This window comes from Saccostrea echinata, unplaced genomic scaffold (assembly GCF_033153115.1).
Source record: "Saccostrea echinata isolate AGI-Se365-2 ecotype Australia unplaced genomic scaffold, CSIRO_AGI_Sech_v1 ptg000042l, whole genome shotgun sequence".
Classification (NCBI taxonomy): domain Eukaryota; kingdom Metazoa; phylum Mollusca; class Bivalvia; order Ostreida; family Ostreidae; genus Saccostrea; species Saccostrea echinata.
In genome coordinates, this window is record NW_026889791.1 from 5,505,010 (window position 1) to 5,520,169 (window position 15,160).

The 15,160-nt window shown below is 33.5% G+C and overlaps 1 protein-coding gene across 1 annotated transcript in view; it reads right to left on the reverse strand.

The window, feature by feature from the left end:
- LOC133201050 (uncharacterized) overlaps positions 1–14,043 on the reverse strand; it is a 55,092-nt gene extending 41,049 nt beyond the window's left edge. The window contains exons 1-2 of the mRNA XM_061336852.1: positions 14,004–14,043; positions 10,647–10,936 (exon numbers count right to left, since the gene is read on the reverse strand). Of these exons, the coding sequence (XP_061192836.1) occupies positions 10,647–10,936; positions 14,004–14,043 (330 nt within the window). The remainder of the gene's footprint in view (positions 1–10,646; positions 10,937–14,003) is intronic.
- Between the last annotated feature and the right edge of the window lie 1,117 nt (positions 14,044–15,160).

Here is a 15,160-nt window from a genome sequence, read left to right on the forward strand (position 1 = left end):
AGATTTTGAATAAATACTAACAGCGCTATCTTGCGATTTGATTGATTCTTATATCTATATTATTTAAGATACGGATTCTGTTCCGTCATCGCTAAAAATAAACCGTACTGTATCGTTGATATTTTTCAGATACAGTACAGTTTCTGCTCATTTGCATAAGAAACGCCCACTAAAAGTGTTCTGTATCGCAGTTATTGTACGGCTGACTTCAAAGGAAAACTCGCCGGGTCATGTCACAATTTACTGTCACTTTCTGAACTTGATAAGTATATGAAAATCAACATCATATTGTACAGTTTATAGGGTGAAAATATTGGTATCAAAATTCAATAAAATTTAAGAGTAGTAACATTGCATCTTCTAAAAAATTAAAAAAGAGAAAAAAAGATTATCATTTCGTGCCGGTAGGGGGTGATTCTGTTATATATAACTTTGCAATTTTTTGGAGCTGCCACAGGCCTATGTATTTTCTAAAAATGGTGCATTCAATACGTTTGCGATGATCTTATATAGAAGAGCTAGAGCCACAAACTACCAATCGCTCACTAAAATAACTATCCCAAATAATACTATACAATCTCTAATAGAAGATTGGCATATTTGGCGTGTGGTCATGTATAGAAATATTTATATACTTAAACGCAACATCCTATTTTAGGGGGGGGGGGGGGGGTATTATATATAGGGTATAACTTTGTACTTAAAAAGTAAGGACATCTTCAACTTTGCGAAATAGGTAAATTAACGGTTGAATTATTTTTTGTATCTGTTCATCATAAGTATTGCACCAACATTCCGGAAAAAAACTCTTTCTTTTCCTTACGAGATGCCATGGCTTCCTCAAAATGACTTAAGTGCGCATTTCAATTGCTCTAGTTGGAAATACTCGAAATAAAGGTGAAGGAGAATTGCAGATGCAAATATGCACATCACGCCTTTTCAGACTCATACGTATCATTAGCATGAATGACAGTCCGTGGACCGGAAGTCCAAGGGTTGCTACACACAGCGCTAGGTTCGAGAAAATTCGACCTCAGCATCTTAAAAATGCCATAGAATATTTCTTTCGCTCAGGTCAAGAGATTGATAAACCTAATGCATCGTAAAAATCGAGCTGCAAAGGACTTGCATGCTGTATAATTGAATGGTCGGCGAGAGAGAGAGAGAGGGGGGGTAAACAGAAATTACTTTTATGTCTTACTTTCTAAAGTAAAAAGATAACATTCAACTTTTTTATCAAATCTCTGATATTTTTAAATTAAGTAACACCTTACTATTTTTATTTTTGAGATTCATTAGATAAACAAATTCAGATATTTGTAATTTACTGCTTGTTGCGTTTCTTTTGCTTCTCAGTATAGTTTAAATATCCACGATTTGGTCGGCTGACCACAGCTGAACAGATTTACAACGTTACGCACATGAGAAAATGTTCCATTTAGTTTTAAATACCTAGGTAAATTGTAATGTTTAACGTTTCAAAGTCATGAAGAGATGACCCAGAGATAGCAAATTTGTAGAAAGACGTGTAAAAATGGAACATTTGTATCAAATGACTCAACTAGCCAATTTTTTAGCAAATCAAAACAGAATATCGGGAAAATTATTCCCTTTCCTATCCCACAGGAAGCCGATACATCAAATGAATGCAAAGATTTCGTAACAGATCAACCTATCTATTTCCACGATAACTTTCCTAACTTTCTTTTTTAAAGAAGATGGGTGAACAAGGCGGGCGAAGGGCCTATAGTGCGACACACATGAAGTGAAAATTAGAATCTTAATTATATCAAACTTTTCTTTGATTTTTCATCTAACATTAAGTATACTTTATGTAAAATCTCTCTAATTTACAAAAATCTCACAAAGACTGAAATCATTTGCTATGAAAAAGCATACACACACTAAAGAGGAAAAAAAGGCTAATGCATTTTCTCATACTTTTCATACTTTCACAAAATTTTTCGATATGAGTGGGTCTTCGCTCCATTTCTTTTTAAAGGTAATCCTGAAAGTTTCCATAAAAATATACATTTTATACCTTAAAAGTACACTTTTATGACAAAGTATTCGCATCTTTCCGAGAAAGTCAATTAAGTCAAGGGTCATATCACAAACATAATTTGAACATACTTTAAATGCCACTATTCATCAGGAGCTGTGTAGCGTAGTGGTTAACGTGTTAGTCTAAAAGCAATATGATACTCCGGATTTTTATTGCTAGGGTTCGAATCCTACGAATACCATTTTATTTTTTTAATAAAAGAATAATTTTTTCCGAGATCTTTTTTTTCTCAGAAAAGTTTTGTTCATCATAATTTCATAAATTTCAATAAAGAGAACTTACCTTAAATACTTAAATCACAAATTGAATATGATTTTTTTTTTAAATATCTGAAGCTATAGCCATTCTGCATGCCTTGTTCACCCATCTTCTTTTACAAATTTGTTTTTTAATTTAGCTGTCATTTATTTTAAAAAGATACTATGACTCTGTAAGACTTTTAACTGCAGAGTAGTTTTCAGCGTGTTATAGAATTTTGCATTTCTCTATAAAATACTGAATATGAAAATCACTACATCTTAATATGTATATTTATAGACAAAGTCAATATTTAAACTAGAGGTCTATGGGACCGAATACCCACTTGATTTACCTAAGCCCTGCTGTTATTTAGATTTTTTAAAATTAATCCTGTTTTTTTTTTCAGATTTTTAAATTAATCCTGCTGTTTTTTCAGATTTTTAAATTAACCCTGTTGTTCTTCAAATTTTAAATAAAAACAAAATAATTCACAAATATAATAGTATACATGTACAAATATAGCTTTTCTGGAAAGTCGATATATATCTCGTATATATATATATATATATATATATATATATATATATATATATATATATATATATATATATATATATATATATAGTCTAAGAAAAACTTAAAGTCTAGAGAACTTAAGTTTCAGTATCTTGACATTTTATTGAAAGCTGAGTTTGTATTACGTATGCCAAAACATTCCAAATACTAGCATTCAATATCGAACGCCCCGCTGTAAACAAAAATGTCGTCTTGTCAACCTCTCAAAGGCAAATTTTTGATAGGTAGTGGCAGCTAGGTAAGATGTGTTTATTTTCACATAAAGTTGAAATTATTAATTAATAATTCAGTACATATTAGCCTCAATGAAAGCTCAATAAGCAAATCATAACGCTTGGTAGGTTCATTGGAATGATGCGATATTGTACACGTACAGGACAGACGTAAATTTAAATACCGATACTGAAAAATTCTTAATAATTTGAGATAGTTAATTGAAATAATGAAATAAATCAATAGGAGATGTTTAAGCTATATAATAAAGGAGTTATTGACCTTATATTGGTGAATATTGGCACTCGGCGGCTGTACAAATGCACTCGCATTGTACTGCCAACTAATGCCAATATTCACTTTAATTATTGTATGATTGAATAATTCCTATCTCTCTGATTGGCTGAAATCCAACAATGTAGAAAAAATACTACGTTATATTCACCTGCACGTGACCTTCCGATGAATATAAGGATTTATTTTCTCTACATTGGTCTAAAATTAGATCGGGATATTCCAAATTGAGACAAATAGATTTGGAAAGCATCTTCACTTGCTACCGACTTTCACTCAGTTAAACATATCATTATGGAATATATAATTTAGGGTGGGGGTGATTGGGGGGGAGGAGGGTTGGGTGCAGCGGACCTCCCCTCCAAACAGATTTTAATAAAAGTTTTTTTTCTGAAAATAATTTTTTTACTTTTGATTTAGACTAAAAATATTCATTGAACGACTGGTCCCCCACTAATGAACCTTAATCCCCCACCCATAACCCCACCCCAACCGTAAAACAAAATTTGAAGTTAGAATTCTCTTTTCGTGGGGGCTAATCAAAGATTTTTTTTTCAGCTGTCATTTTCCCCTGATAATGCCCCGCCCCTTTTCAAAATCTATTCTATAAAAGAGCCTGATATTATTTCCTTTTTTCACAGCAACTAAAGGACATTTTAAAAATTCCAAATTAATACGATTGGTAATATATGACGTTTATAGAACCACAAGACGTATTTGCATTGACTTTAAAATCTTTGGGCCCAATTTTAAAGGTGTTCCCTTCTTTTATATACGGACATGATCCACAGCGACGGTCAGGGCATTTGCTGACTGAATACGAGTTATTTTGTTGAAAATGCAACATGCATAATAAGCGGCGGAGGTTCTTTGGTTGCCTCTTACCATTGATAAATTCGAAATTTTGAAGAACTTTTGACGTTCTCTCGTTGGTTTTTAGAACTCCATAGAGATTTTGAACAATTGGAGTCATATTTCTATTTTTTGGATCGTGGGTCGTAACGAAAGGAAGTATTTTTCACCTCTGTAGTGTCCATTGAGGGTGGATTAATTAATGGTTACGGTCTAGTTGTTCTGCTTTTTAAATTTCATCTTCTATAATTTTTAAAGGATATTACTGATCCAGAAGATCGATACTCCTTCAATTCTCCTAGGCGTTCCTTTCTTTGTGACTCATCACTGACTATGGTACAAATTCTCTTGATAAATTATACGCTTTTGAAAGATTAGTGTGTCTGGGGTGGCATGAACCGAAATGAAGGTACTGATGGGTGTCCGTCGTTTTGTAGTATATAGCAGATGACAGTTTCTCTCCATCTCGAGTTATGAGAACCTCCAAAAATGATATACTCTCCAGATTCTCCTCCACAGTAAAATTAAAGTCGGGATCAAGCTCTTTTAGAATGTTGTAGAAGATGTCTATATTCATGTTGCTTTCATTCCAAATGATGAAACGTTCATCAAGATGTCTTTTCCATTTAATTTCTGTTTAATGTTTTCAGCGGTACATGTAGCTGAATCAAACCGATCACTGATTTTCTTATACAGTATTTCTTCTAAATATCCTAATGTTAGAGTAGCGTAAGTTGGAGCCTTTTTTGTGCCCATTTCTGTTCCTTTGATTGCTCGTAGTGTTTATCACAAAATGAAAATGTATTGTTTTTTTTAATACTATATATTTCTGTGACCTCCAAGATGAATTTTTTTTTGTGAATCGGTATTCTATTTTTTCCTGATGTTTGTCAATCCAATATTCCAAAGCCTTGAGACCTAGTGTACTAGTGATGTTAGTATATAAGTTAGTTATATACATTGTAACTAATTTGTCATTAGGGAGAATTTTGTTTGGTAGATGTCTCAAAAATCTAAGTCATCTATAATATAACTTTTCACCTCTGTGCATGGTTTTAAGAGGATATTAATGAGTTGGCTTAGGTGTTGTGTTGGAGATATAGGTCCTTCCACTATTAGTCTGAATGTAAAATCCTCTGATTTCAGACATGTGATGTATTCGGAATTCTGTACGTTTATCCATTATCACCACGGCTCCTTCCTTGTCTGCTTCTGGGTTATGGTTTTAAGAGGATATCAATGAGTTTCCTTAGGTGTTGTGTTGGAGATATAGGACCTTCCACTATTGGTCTGAATGTAAGATTCACTGATTTCAGACATGTGATGAATTCGGAATTCTGTGCAGTTTGTTGTGAATTTTGTCACCATAGAACGTCTTATCCGTAGTCAGAGAGGGACTGGAAACATCTCCAATCAAGCGTGACGATGACGTTGGCGCGTTATAACGCCACGTCAAGATTAGGCTATTCCTCCTGCCATCTGTGTTATCGCCACTTTTGACCATTGAAACCACTATTAATACAGTAGGCAATCATAATCGTTACATTCACCCAAAAACTAAAAGAAACTCATCGCGCGATTTTTTTTTTTTTTTTTATTTATTTATTTTTTTTTTTTTTTTTGAGCTCGACAACTTTACATCAGTTTTCCTCTCACTCGCGCGCGTGTGCGCATTATGCCTAATTTTTCAGCATGTGAACCCACGGCCCAATGTAGCCAGACTTTCTCGCAAACATTCACATTAATCCATTCGACTGCTGTCCGTACAATCCATCTTTTTTCTCCAGTCGAACATCTGTTGGACTAACCGGACGGTAGGATTTAAAGGCGTCGGAATGCCTAAGCTACTCTCGACCAACGAAGCGCTGCCTTGTCGAAAGGGTTGAATAATATTCCTATGAGAAAGATAAATGCTCTTACGAACTCCATGCAGAGGAGAATTAAGGATGTGACAGATGCGCGAGGGAGGCATAGGAGATAATGAGAATTTTCTATTTTCACTTGGGGGGTGGGGGGTGGGGGAGGGGTTACGGTCAATTTAATTTCAGTAACTCATGAATTATCTGTCAAAATCAAATGAGATTTTTCTTACTTGTTAATAAAACATAACTTTAAATGTTAGACAACAATACTGGAAAATACGTTCGAAAATATAACATTAAATCACTTCAAAAGTTTACCCTGCGTTTCTTTTTCCTTTCAATAGTTTATTCTGTAGACAGAGAATATGATGTTGAGTAAATGTGTAAAAATCATTGATGAGCGATTTTAATTTTATGGCATCAGTTCAAGAAATTTTTGATATCCTCTCGTTCATAACTTTTTGTATATTCCCATGTGAAACCATGATCCACCTATTGTGACCCAAATCTCTGATATGAACAACTTTAATCAAAAAGACGCTAAGACCTTTCAAATCAAAACTTGATTGTTCCTATGCAAAATATATTAACATCCAGGCGCGTAGCTGCCTATACGCAAGTGCGTACACATCATTTTCAAAAAAAAAGGTGAAAAAAAAGATAAGGAAAAAAAAGAAGAGAGAATTATTCGGAGAAAAAAATTTCAGTACCATCCAACAAATATTCGTGTTTCAATTTATTCTGTGTCATACTGTGTCGATTTAAATTTTCAATTATCATGGCTGTATGATAAAATTTGAAATCTTTTATTTAATAACTGCCAAATCCAAATAAATCATTCATTATTTTGTCATTGTTCTTTCATACATTGATATTTTTTTTAAAGATCTTTGAAAAAATAAATTTCAGCCACATCGTTGAATGCTATAATCTACTAGTATGATTTACAATACGATATTTTTTTTGTTCATAATTAAAATTTTGTATACGTGTTTTTATACATTAAGAATGATTATATGATACCAATTAATATATCGGTTAAATTTTTAGTGTCAATTATATGTACAATAAGTTTCCACGGAATATTAATTTTCGTTAAAACAATAAAATTACTCTGTCTTTTATTTCCTAAACAAAAACTAAATGGTATAATTTTTATATTTAAAGAAAATGAATGAAATATTTGGTAAAAATCCGGAGCTTCTTGGCCCTCAATTTTCCTGGCTGGCAAAAACTATATTACGTGTCTGACCAGAGCCCTAAAACAACTGGGGGGGGGGGGGCTCAAGACCCCCAACCCCCTGCCATTCTCTGCGTACACATTAATTCTATTCTGGCTACGCGCCTGACATCCATAATAATGATTCGTTTTTTTGTTTAGAAACAACTGTTTTAAGTCGACCAAAACCTTAAAAGGTGATTTTTACTATTAGGTCTTTGTTCAGTCAAAATTTCATAATTCAATTTATGAGAATAAGTGGAATGCATATATTATAACATAGATGATAAAACATTATGGAAGAATATATACATTTCAAAAATTCTCAATATGTATGACAAAAAGATTGCAGAATTCAACTACAAGCTGCTTAATTGTCTGTTAAATACTATTGCAAGTGTAAGTAAATGGAATAAAGATGTATCACCAATGTGTGAGTTATGCAATGTATTAGAAGATAGTTAACATCTTATATTTTCCTGTGCAATTACAAATTTTTTTATGGCGAAAAACTTGTATATTTTTAAGATACATGTATAATGTTTCATGGAAACGTATTTTGTTGGGATTTTACGGTAAATTATCAGAAAAAACATGTATTTTGAATAATCTAATTTCATTTATTTGTTTTACAATATATTAATATAAAATGAAGACTCGATTCAATAATGAAAGAATGTCAGAAGATATTATTAAATTGAAATCTTATGTTAAAAATTGTCTCATTTTACAAAACTCTATTGTGAGAAAATGTGGCAAAATAGAAAATAACTTATATAGTGATGTAGCAATTTGTTTGTAAAAAAAAAAAGTCTTATGTTAATTATGGCGTAGCCAATTGTATATCCAACACATATAGAAACTAGTCCTCATGTGTGGTAGCTAGGGGTCCTCATTATGGACAGTGCTGGTGTTGAATAAAACCCCTTTAGCTACCCGGACTCAATATTTTTTTTCTCTATATATCATACATTGTATATCTTTTGCATCAATTTATACGTGTTTTAAAAAAAGTTTGCTGAAAAAAGCACACTGTTTTGATTATAGAAAATACTGTAAAAGATAGAATGTTTATAAGACAGGTATGATGCATATTTTTTTTCTTTGCAGAAGTAATATAATTCTGATATGTCATAAAAATATTATTGTAATGTATAATATAATCTATGCCCAATATGTTATATGTTGCATATGTTTTTAATAAAAATTTTAAAAAAAACTTTAAAAAAGCAAAACAAAACAAATTTAATCTGCACTGCCTGGGGATGCAAGATTTTAAATGATTTTTCCACGTTCTCTCCCATCCGATCCCAAGTTGTGGCTCCATCCTAACCTGGGGGTCATAATTTGAAACTAATCGAATCTTGCTTGCTTGCGACAATTAAAACTAAATTGCACGTGCACACTCTCATAAAAATAAAATGAAACAAGGCACTACTGTTTTTGAGAGGGGAAAACTTTCATTCCATATTGTGGTCCAACTGTGACCCAACTCTACCCACGGGTTCACGAACAAATTAGAATTTGCATTACACTGCCTGGAAATGTTTTTACATTAAAATCACTAATCAAACTGTTCATGAGAACCCTTTGCCGTTCTCGGCATTAAACATGGACAGCAATAATATATTTCTTGAATATTTTTTTTTTAACTCAACCAGACTCCTTTTTATTGTATTTTTTTTATAAGAGCACATAATTAAAATATTTCTTTTTAAAACATACAGGGAAAAAAATTTATAGAAGCTGAACTAAAATCATGAAAAGAACATAAGCATTCTTTTGGGAGAATGTTAGTTTATTGTAATATCATTCTCCTGTTATTATTATTCTGACTCAAAATACCGACGAATATCATACTGACGTCTAATGTAAACAAGAGGCCCAGGGGCCACATCGCTCACCTGAGCACTTTGGCTAGGAAAAAGCAGAAATCAGTAATGGAAAGTTAAAATATAAAAGAGGTTTGGAGATGGGAGAGGTATGTTTTGAACAAACTTGAATCTACACTTCCTAAGGATGCTTTTGAATTAATATGACACTAAATGACTATGCTGTTTTTAAGAAGGAAATTTTTATTGATATATCCTTTTTATTCCTTTGTATAGCTATGATACTCTGTTTTGCTGTTTTAGCAACTCTATTCTCCTGGGGGGGGGGGGGGGGGCATGATTTAAACAAATTTGAAATTGCATTAACTGAGGATGCTTTTATATTAATATGAATGATCATAGCTTTGCTGTTCTTGATAAGAATTGTTAAGATTTTTCCTATGTATTCCTATGTAAAACTTTGATCTCCCATTGTGGATCCACCCTACCCCCAGGGGTGAACAAACATTTGAACAAACTTGTATCTACATTACCTGAGGATGCTTCCCTATAAATATGAAAAATTATGGCTTTGCTGTTTTTGAGAAGATTTGTAAAGATTTTCCCTATGTATTCCTATGTAAAACTCTGATCAACTATAAAATAATTGTGGCCCCACCCTACCCCTGGGGGTCATGATTTGAACTTGATTCTGCACTGAACAATCATGGCTTTGCTGTTTTTGAGAAGATTTTAAAAGATTTAAAAGATTTTTTCCTATGTATTCCTATGTAAAACATTGGTCGCCCTTTGAGGCGTCACCCTACCCCTGGGGTTCATGATTTGAATAAATCTGAATCTACACTACCTGAGAATCCTTTCATATAAATATGACAATTATGGCTTTGCTTTTCTTGATAAGATTTTTCGTATGTATTCTGTAAAACTCTGATCAACTATTGTGGTCCAACCCTACCCCCTGGGGTCATGATTTGAACAAATTTGAATCTAAACACTACCTCACAATGATTCCACATAAATTTTATATTTTCAAGCACGGTGGTTCTTGAGAAGAAGATTTTTAAATGATGCCATTTATTTTTCATTAATTCATAATTATCTCCCCTTGGAAGAAAGCGTGGCCCTTCATTTGAACAAACTTGAATCCCCTTTACCCAAGGATACATTGAGGCAAGTTAGGTCGAAATTGGCCCAGTGGTTCTTGAGAATTTGAATCTTGAGAAGTTGAAAATGTGAAAAGTTTACAACGACAACGACGACAGACAACGGTCAAATTTCGGCTCAGGTGAGCTCAAAATAGTTCTGTGAGCTCAAAATAGTTCTGCCACTAACATGAAATTAAATTTGTTGAAAAATTATCAAAACAAGTGATGAATTTTTTTTAAAAAATGAAATAATTAATGATATCACGTAATATGAAAACATGAAAAAGTATTTTAAAAAAATAAACAAAAACAAACAAACCAAAAAAAAAAACGTATTACCGGTAGTACCTTAAATTGACCTATAGGAAGAAGATTTGGAAAATCGGAAAGTGCACTTTTTTCATCTGTCGCCATTAACGAGGGTCGGAATTGTCCACCATTGTTTACAAAGAGTTCCATAAGTCCTTCGCGTGTAAAAGAATTGCGCCGAATCCGGTCCTGTCTGCAAAGAACGTGAGAAAATTGCATGGGAAAAACAAACCCGATCCGATTGGAGGTTGCTTTTACTATGTTGGTATGTAAAGGAGGTATAGGATAAGGAGTCAGATAACGCCTGTCTCTATGTGGCGATTTGTGATCTAAAAAAAAGATATAATACAGATATAATTTGATTTTAAATGGCATATATATATATATATATAGAGAGAGAGAGAGAGAGAGAGAGTAAAATTTGTCTAATCCGGACTCTGAGTACTCCTGAATTTTGTCAATTCCGCCTATAAATTTTAGTCCCATGCACTTCTTTAACAAATGTATTATAAAAATTCTGTGTAGTCCGGATACTGTCTATTCTGTATTCCGAACGGTCAAATTAGTCCCAACTACTCATAATAAACATTAATTATTTTGTCAAATCCGGCTACGCAGAATTACCTGAGTCACTTCAATGCAATTAACACCTCTCATGGTAGATGTGCTAACGTGTGTTTACATAAGTGTCATTAGACGAACTGAAACGCGGCGGTGGCTCAATCCACTTAAAGAAATATTAAGTTAAGTTACAAGTAGATTTTTAAAAAAATGCTTACATGTTTAACTTGCTTTCAATTCCATATCACACTGTATTACATAAAATCGGTACACGATTTACAAATGAAAATTTAAATCGGGATCGAAACTCAAACGTGTCATTTCAAAATGGCGCAATAGCATTGAAGAGACTACGTAAATGTTTACATAAAAATTAAGATCTCAAATCAATAAGTATCAAATCGTAAATAATTGTGTTTATGGTTATTAAAATAAGTTCCGAATTGCAAAACCCGCACTAGATATACAAGTGTCTGTAGATTTTGACTCCGTTAACATTCCACGTCGAAAGTTTCAAACTTTGTGAACGAAAAAGAAAAATTGACAGTAATAAAGTCATGCGATTTACTTTTGAATAATTTTAGACTCCATAAATATCAAATGATTTTGTCATTTAATTGTATTTTCTTGTTAATAAAACAACGGATATAAATTTCAAATATATTCCTGCAATTTTCCTGCACTCCGGATTCTGTCTAATCCGGCCAAATTTTATGGAACCGTTGGTGTCCGGATTGGACAAATTATACTGTATATATATATGGCGGACATTTAAAGGTCACAGTTTATAAAACACACCCCAAAACAACACACGACTCATAATAGTCCAAATTAACGAGACCAGACTTATTACAAAGAGACTCTTTCTACTAGTAAAGAGAACTTTCTTGCATCGGATAGACTTATTCATTCAGCAAAAATGACGCCATTTAAAACATATTTTGTAACTAAATGAAATTTTACGAGTTCTCTTTTTTTTTTCTTTTGTAACTTATTATCTATTGGCCAGATTAATTTTTCAGGTTAAATGTGACACACGATAAACAAGAGGCCCATGGGCCACAACGCTCACCTGAGTCAATATGGATATTTCCTGTATATGTTCTATTGTAAAACTTTGATCCCCCATTATGGCCCCACCCTACTACTGGAGGATGCCTTGAACAAGCTTGATTCTACAATATTTGGGGATGATTCCATATCAATATGACTAATTGGGGCTTTGTTGTTCTTGAGAAGAAGATTTTTAAAGAATTTTCCTATATATTCCTATGTAAGAATTTGATCCCCCATTGTAGCCCCACCCTACCCCCAGGGGTCATGATTTGAACAACCTTGAATCTACACAACCTGAGGATGATTCCAAATCAATATGACTAATTGTGGCTTTGTTGTTCTTGAGAAGAAGATTTTTAAAGATTTTCCGTATATATTCCTATGTAAAAGTTTGATCCCCCATTGTGTCCCCACCCTACCCCTGAGGTAATGATTTGAACAAACTTGAATCTACACAACCTGAGGATGATTCCATATCAATATGAATAATTGTGACTCTGTTGTTCTTGAGAAGAAGATTTTTTTCTATATAAAACTTTGATTCCTCATTGTGGCCCCACCCTACCCCCAGGGGTCATGATTTGAACAAACTTGAATCTACACTACCTGAGGATGATTCCATATCAATATGACTAATTGGGGCTTTGTTGTTCTTGAGAAGAAGATTTTTAAAGAATTTTCCTATATATTCCTTTGTAAAAGTTCGATCCTCCACTGTGACCCCACCCTACCCCCAGGGGTCATGATTTGAACAAACTTGTATCTACACTATCAGAGGATGATTTCATGCCAAATTACTAATTGTGGCTTTGTTGTTCTTGAGAAGAAGATTTTTAAAGAATTTTCCTATATATTCCTATGTAAAAATTTGATCCCCCATTGTGGCCCCACCCTACCCCTGGGGGTCATGATCTTAATAAACTTGAATCTACACTACCTGAGGATGATTCCAAATCAGTATGACTAATTGTGGCTTTGTTGTTCTTGAGAAGAAGATTTTTAAAGATTTTCCCTATATATTCCTATGTAAAACTTTGATCCCCCATTGTGGCCCCACCCTACCCCCGGGGGTCATGATTTGAACAAACTTGAATCAACACTATGTAATGAAGGTTTCACATAAGTACAAACTTTTCTGGCTCAATGGTTCTTGAGAAGAAGATTTTTAAAAGATGACACCAAATTTTCACAAATTCTTAATTATCTCCCCTTGGAAGAGGGCGTGGCCCTTCATTTGAACAAACTTGAACCCCCTTTACCCAAGGATGCTTTGTGGCAAGTTTGGTTGAAATTGGCCCAGTGGTTCTGGAGAAGAAGTCGAAAATGTGAAAAGTTTACAGAAAGACGGACAGACAGACAGACAGACAGACAGACAGACTACAGACAAAATGTGATCAGAAAAGCTCACTTGAGCTTTCAGCTCAGGTGAGCTAAAAAAGATAATCACACATAAAAATTTGATGTTTTAAGACTGTCTATGAAGTACAACTTGTCATCTGAAAACAGAAAGCATTTAAGGAGTGTATTATCAATGGACTATCTTCATTGCATCATGTGATTAAAAATATCGGAAAAGGGGAGAACGTGAAGAAAGGAAAATGGCTGATAGATATATACAGATCAAAAGAAGCCTAGCTTTCAGCTCGGAAAAAGACATCTGACTGAGTGTAGATCGAGAGATAGGTTAGTTTTGTATGCCACAGGATCCTTTCCTTTGCTAAATTCCTTTTCCTTTTTTTAATATTTTGTCCCATACGATACAAAAAAAATAGGAAATACCAAATGCTTCAGGAATATCTCCCCCATTTTTCTTGCCCATCTTGCCCATTTTTTGACCATCATCAAATTCTTACCAACACAATATTTCAGCAAGAAATTACAGAATAATTATAATGAATCTTTATAATTTGTCTCTCTAGGTCTTAAATTACGTTTGTACAAAATATAAGGTATTTGTCTTATTTTAAATAGTTTATTATGTACAAGTCTAACTGGACATTAAATATGTTAGAAGTACTTTATGTATTATACATTGAAAAAAAAATTGTACACATGTAAAATCGCATGCGCCATGAAATCCGGCTTAAAGTTACCCTAGAATCCCCTGATGAGCTATTGCTTTGCAGACATTTACCATCAAGTTCTCTGCCTATCGGAACTATAAGTGCACAAAGGAGGAGAATATAACTTGAAAGCTGACAATGACTGTCATAAAAATGAAAATTTTGTCTTTGTATATGGTTTAATATCAAGATTTAGAAATCCTGATTTTGTGGAATCAATTTAATTTTATTAGTCCCCTACCGGTGAAACCGGAGGGGACTATAGGTTTCCTCTGAGTCTGTCCGTCCGTCTGTCTGTCTGTCCGTCTGTCCCTCTGTCTGTCTGTCAGTCTGTCCCACTTGGTTTTCCGCACTTTTTTCCTAAACGCTTGCAGATATTGAGATGATTTTTGGTATCTGAGTGTATCTTGAAGTTTGCATTTCGTTCGGCTTCATTGATTTTTGACGGAATTACAACCTTTTCAATTTTTAAGGGTTTTCTGCGATTTTTTTTCTAAACACTTGCAGATATTGAGCTGATTTTTTGGTGTGTGACTTAACCTTGATTACTTATAGATCAAGTTTGCATTTCGTTCCGCTTCAATGATTTTTAACGGAATTATGGCATTTTCAATTTTTAACGGGGACCAGATTACACTTGCCGGTAGGGGACTAGTATTGCTAATGCAATACTCTCAGAATGCTTGTTTATTTTATTTCATACGCCGAACTGAATCAAAAACAGAAAAATATGATGGTGTTAGCAATAATTTAAAGGATTTTTCCTGCTTCCTTCTGTAGTATGGCGAAATTGTAAAGCAAGATGTGGTGGAAATTGTCTCAAGAATACAACAATTTAGAGGATCCATAGGGTATAAAAGAAACTGATAGATA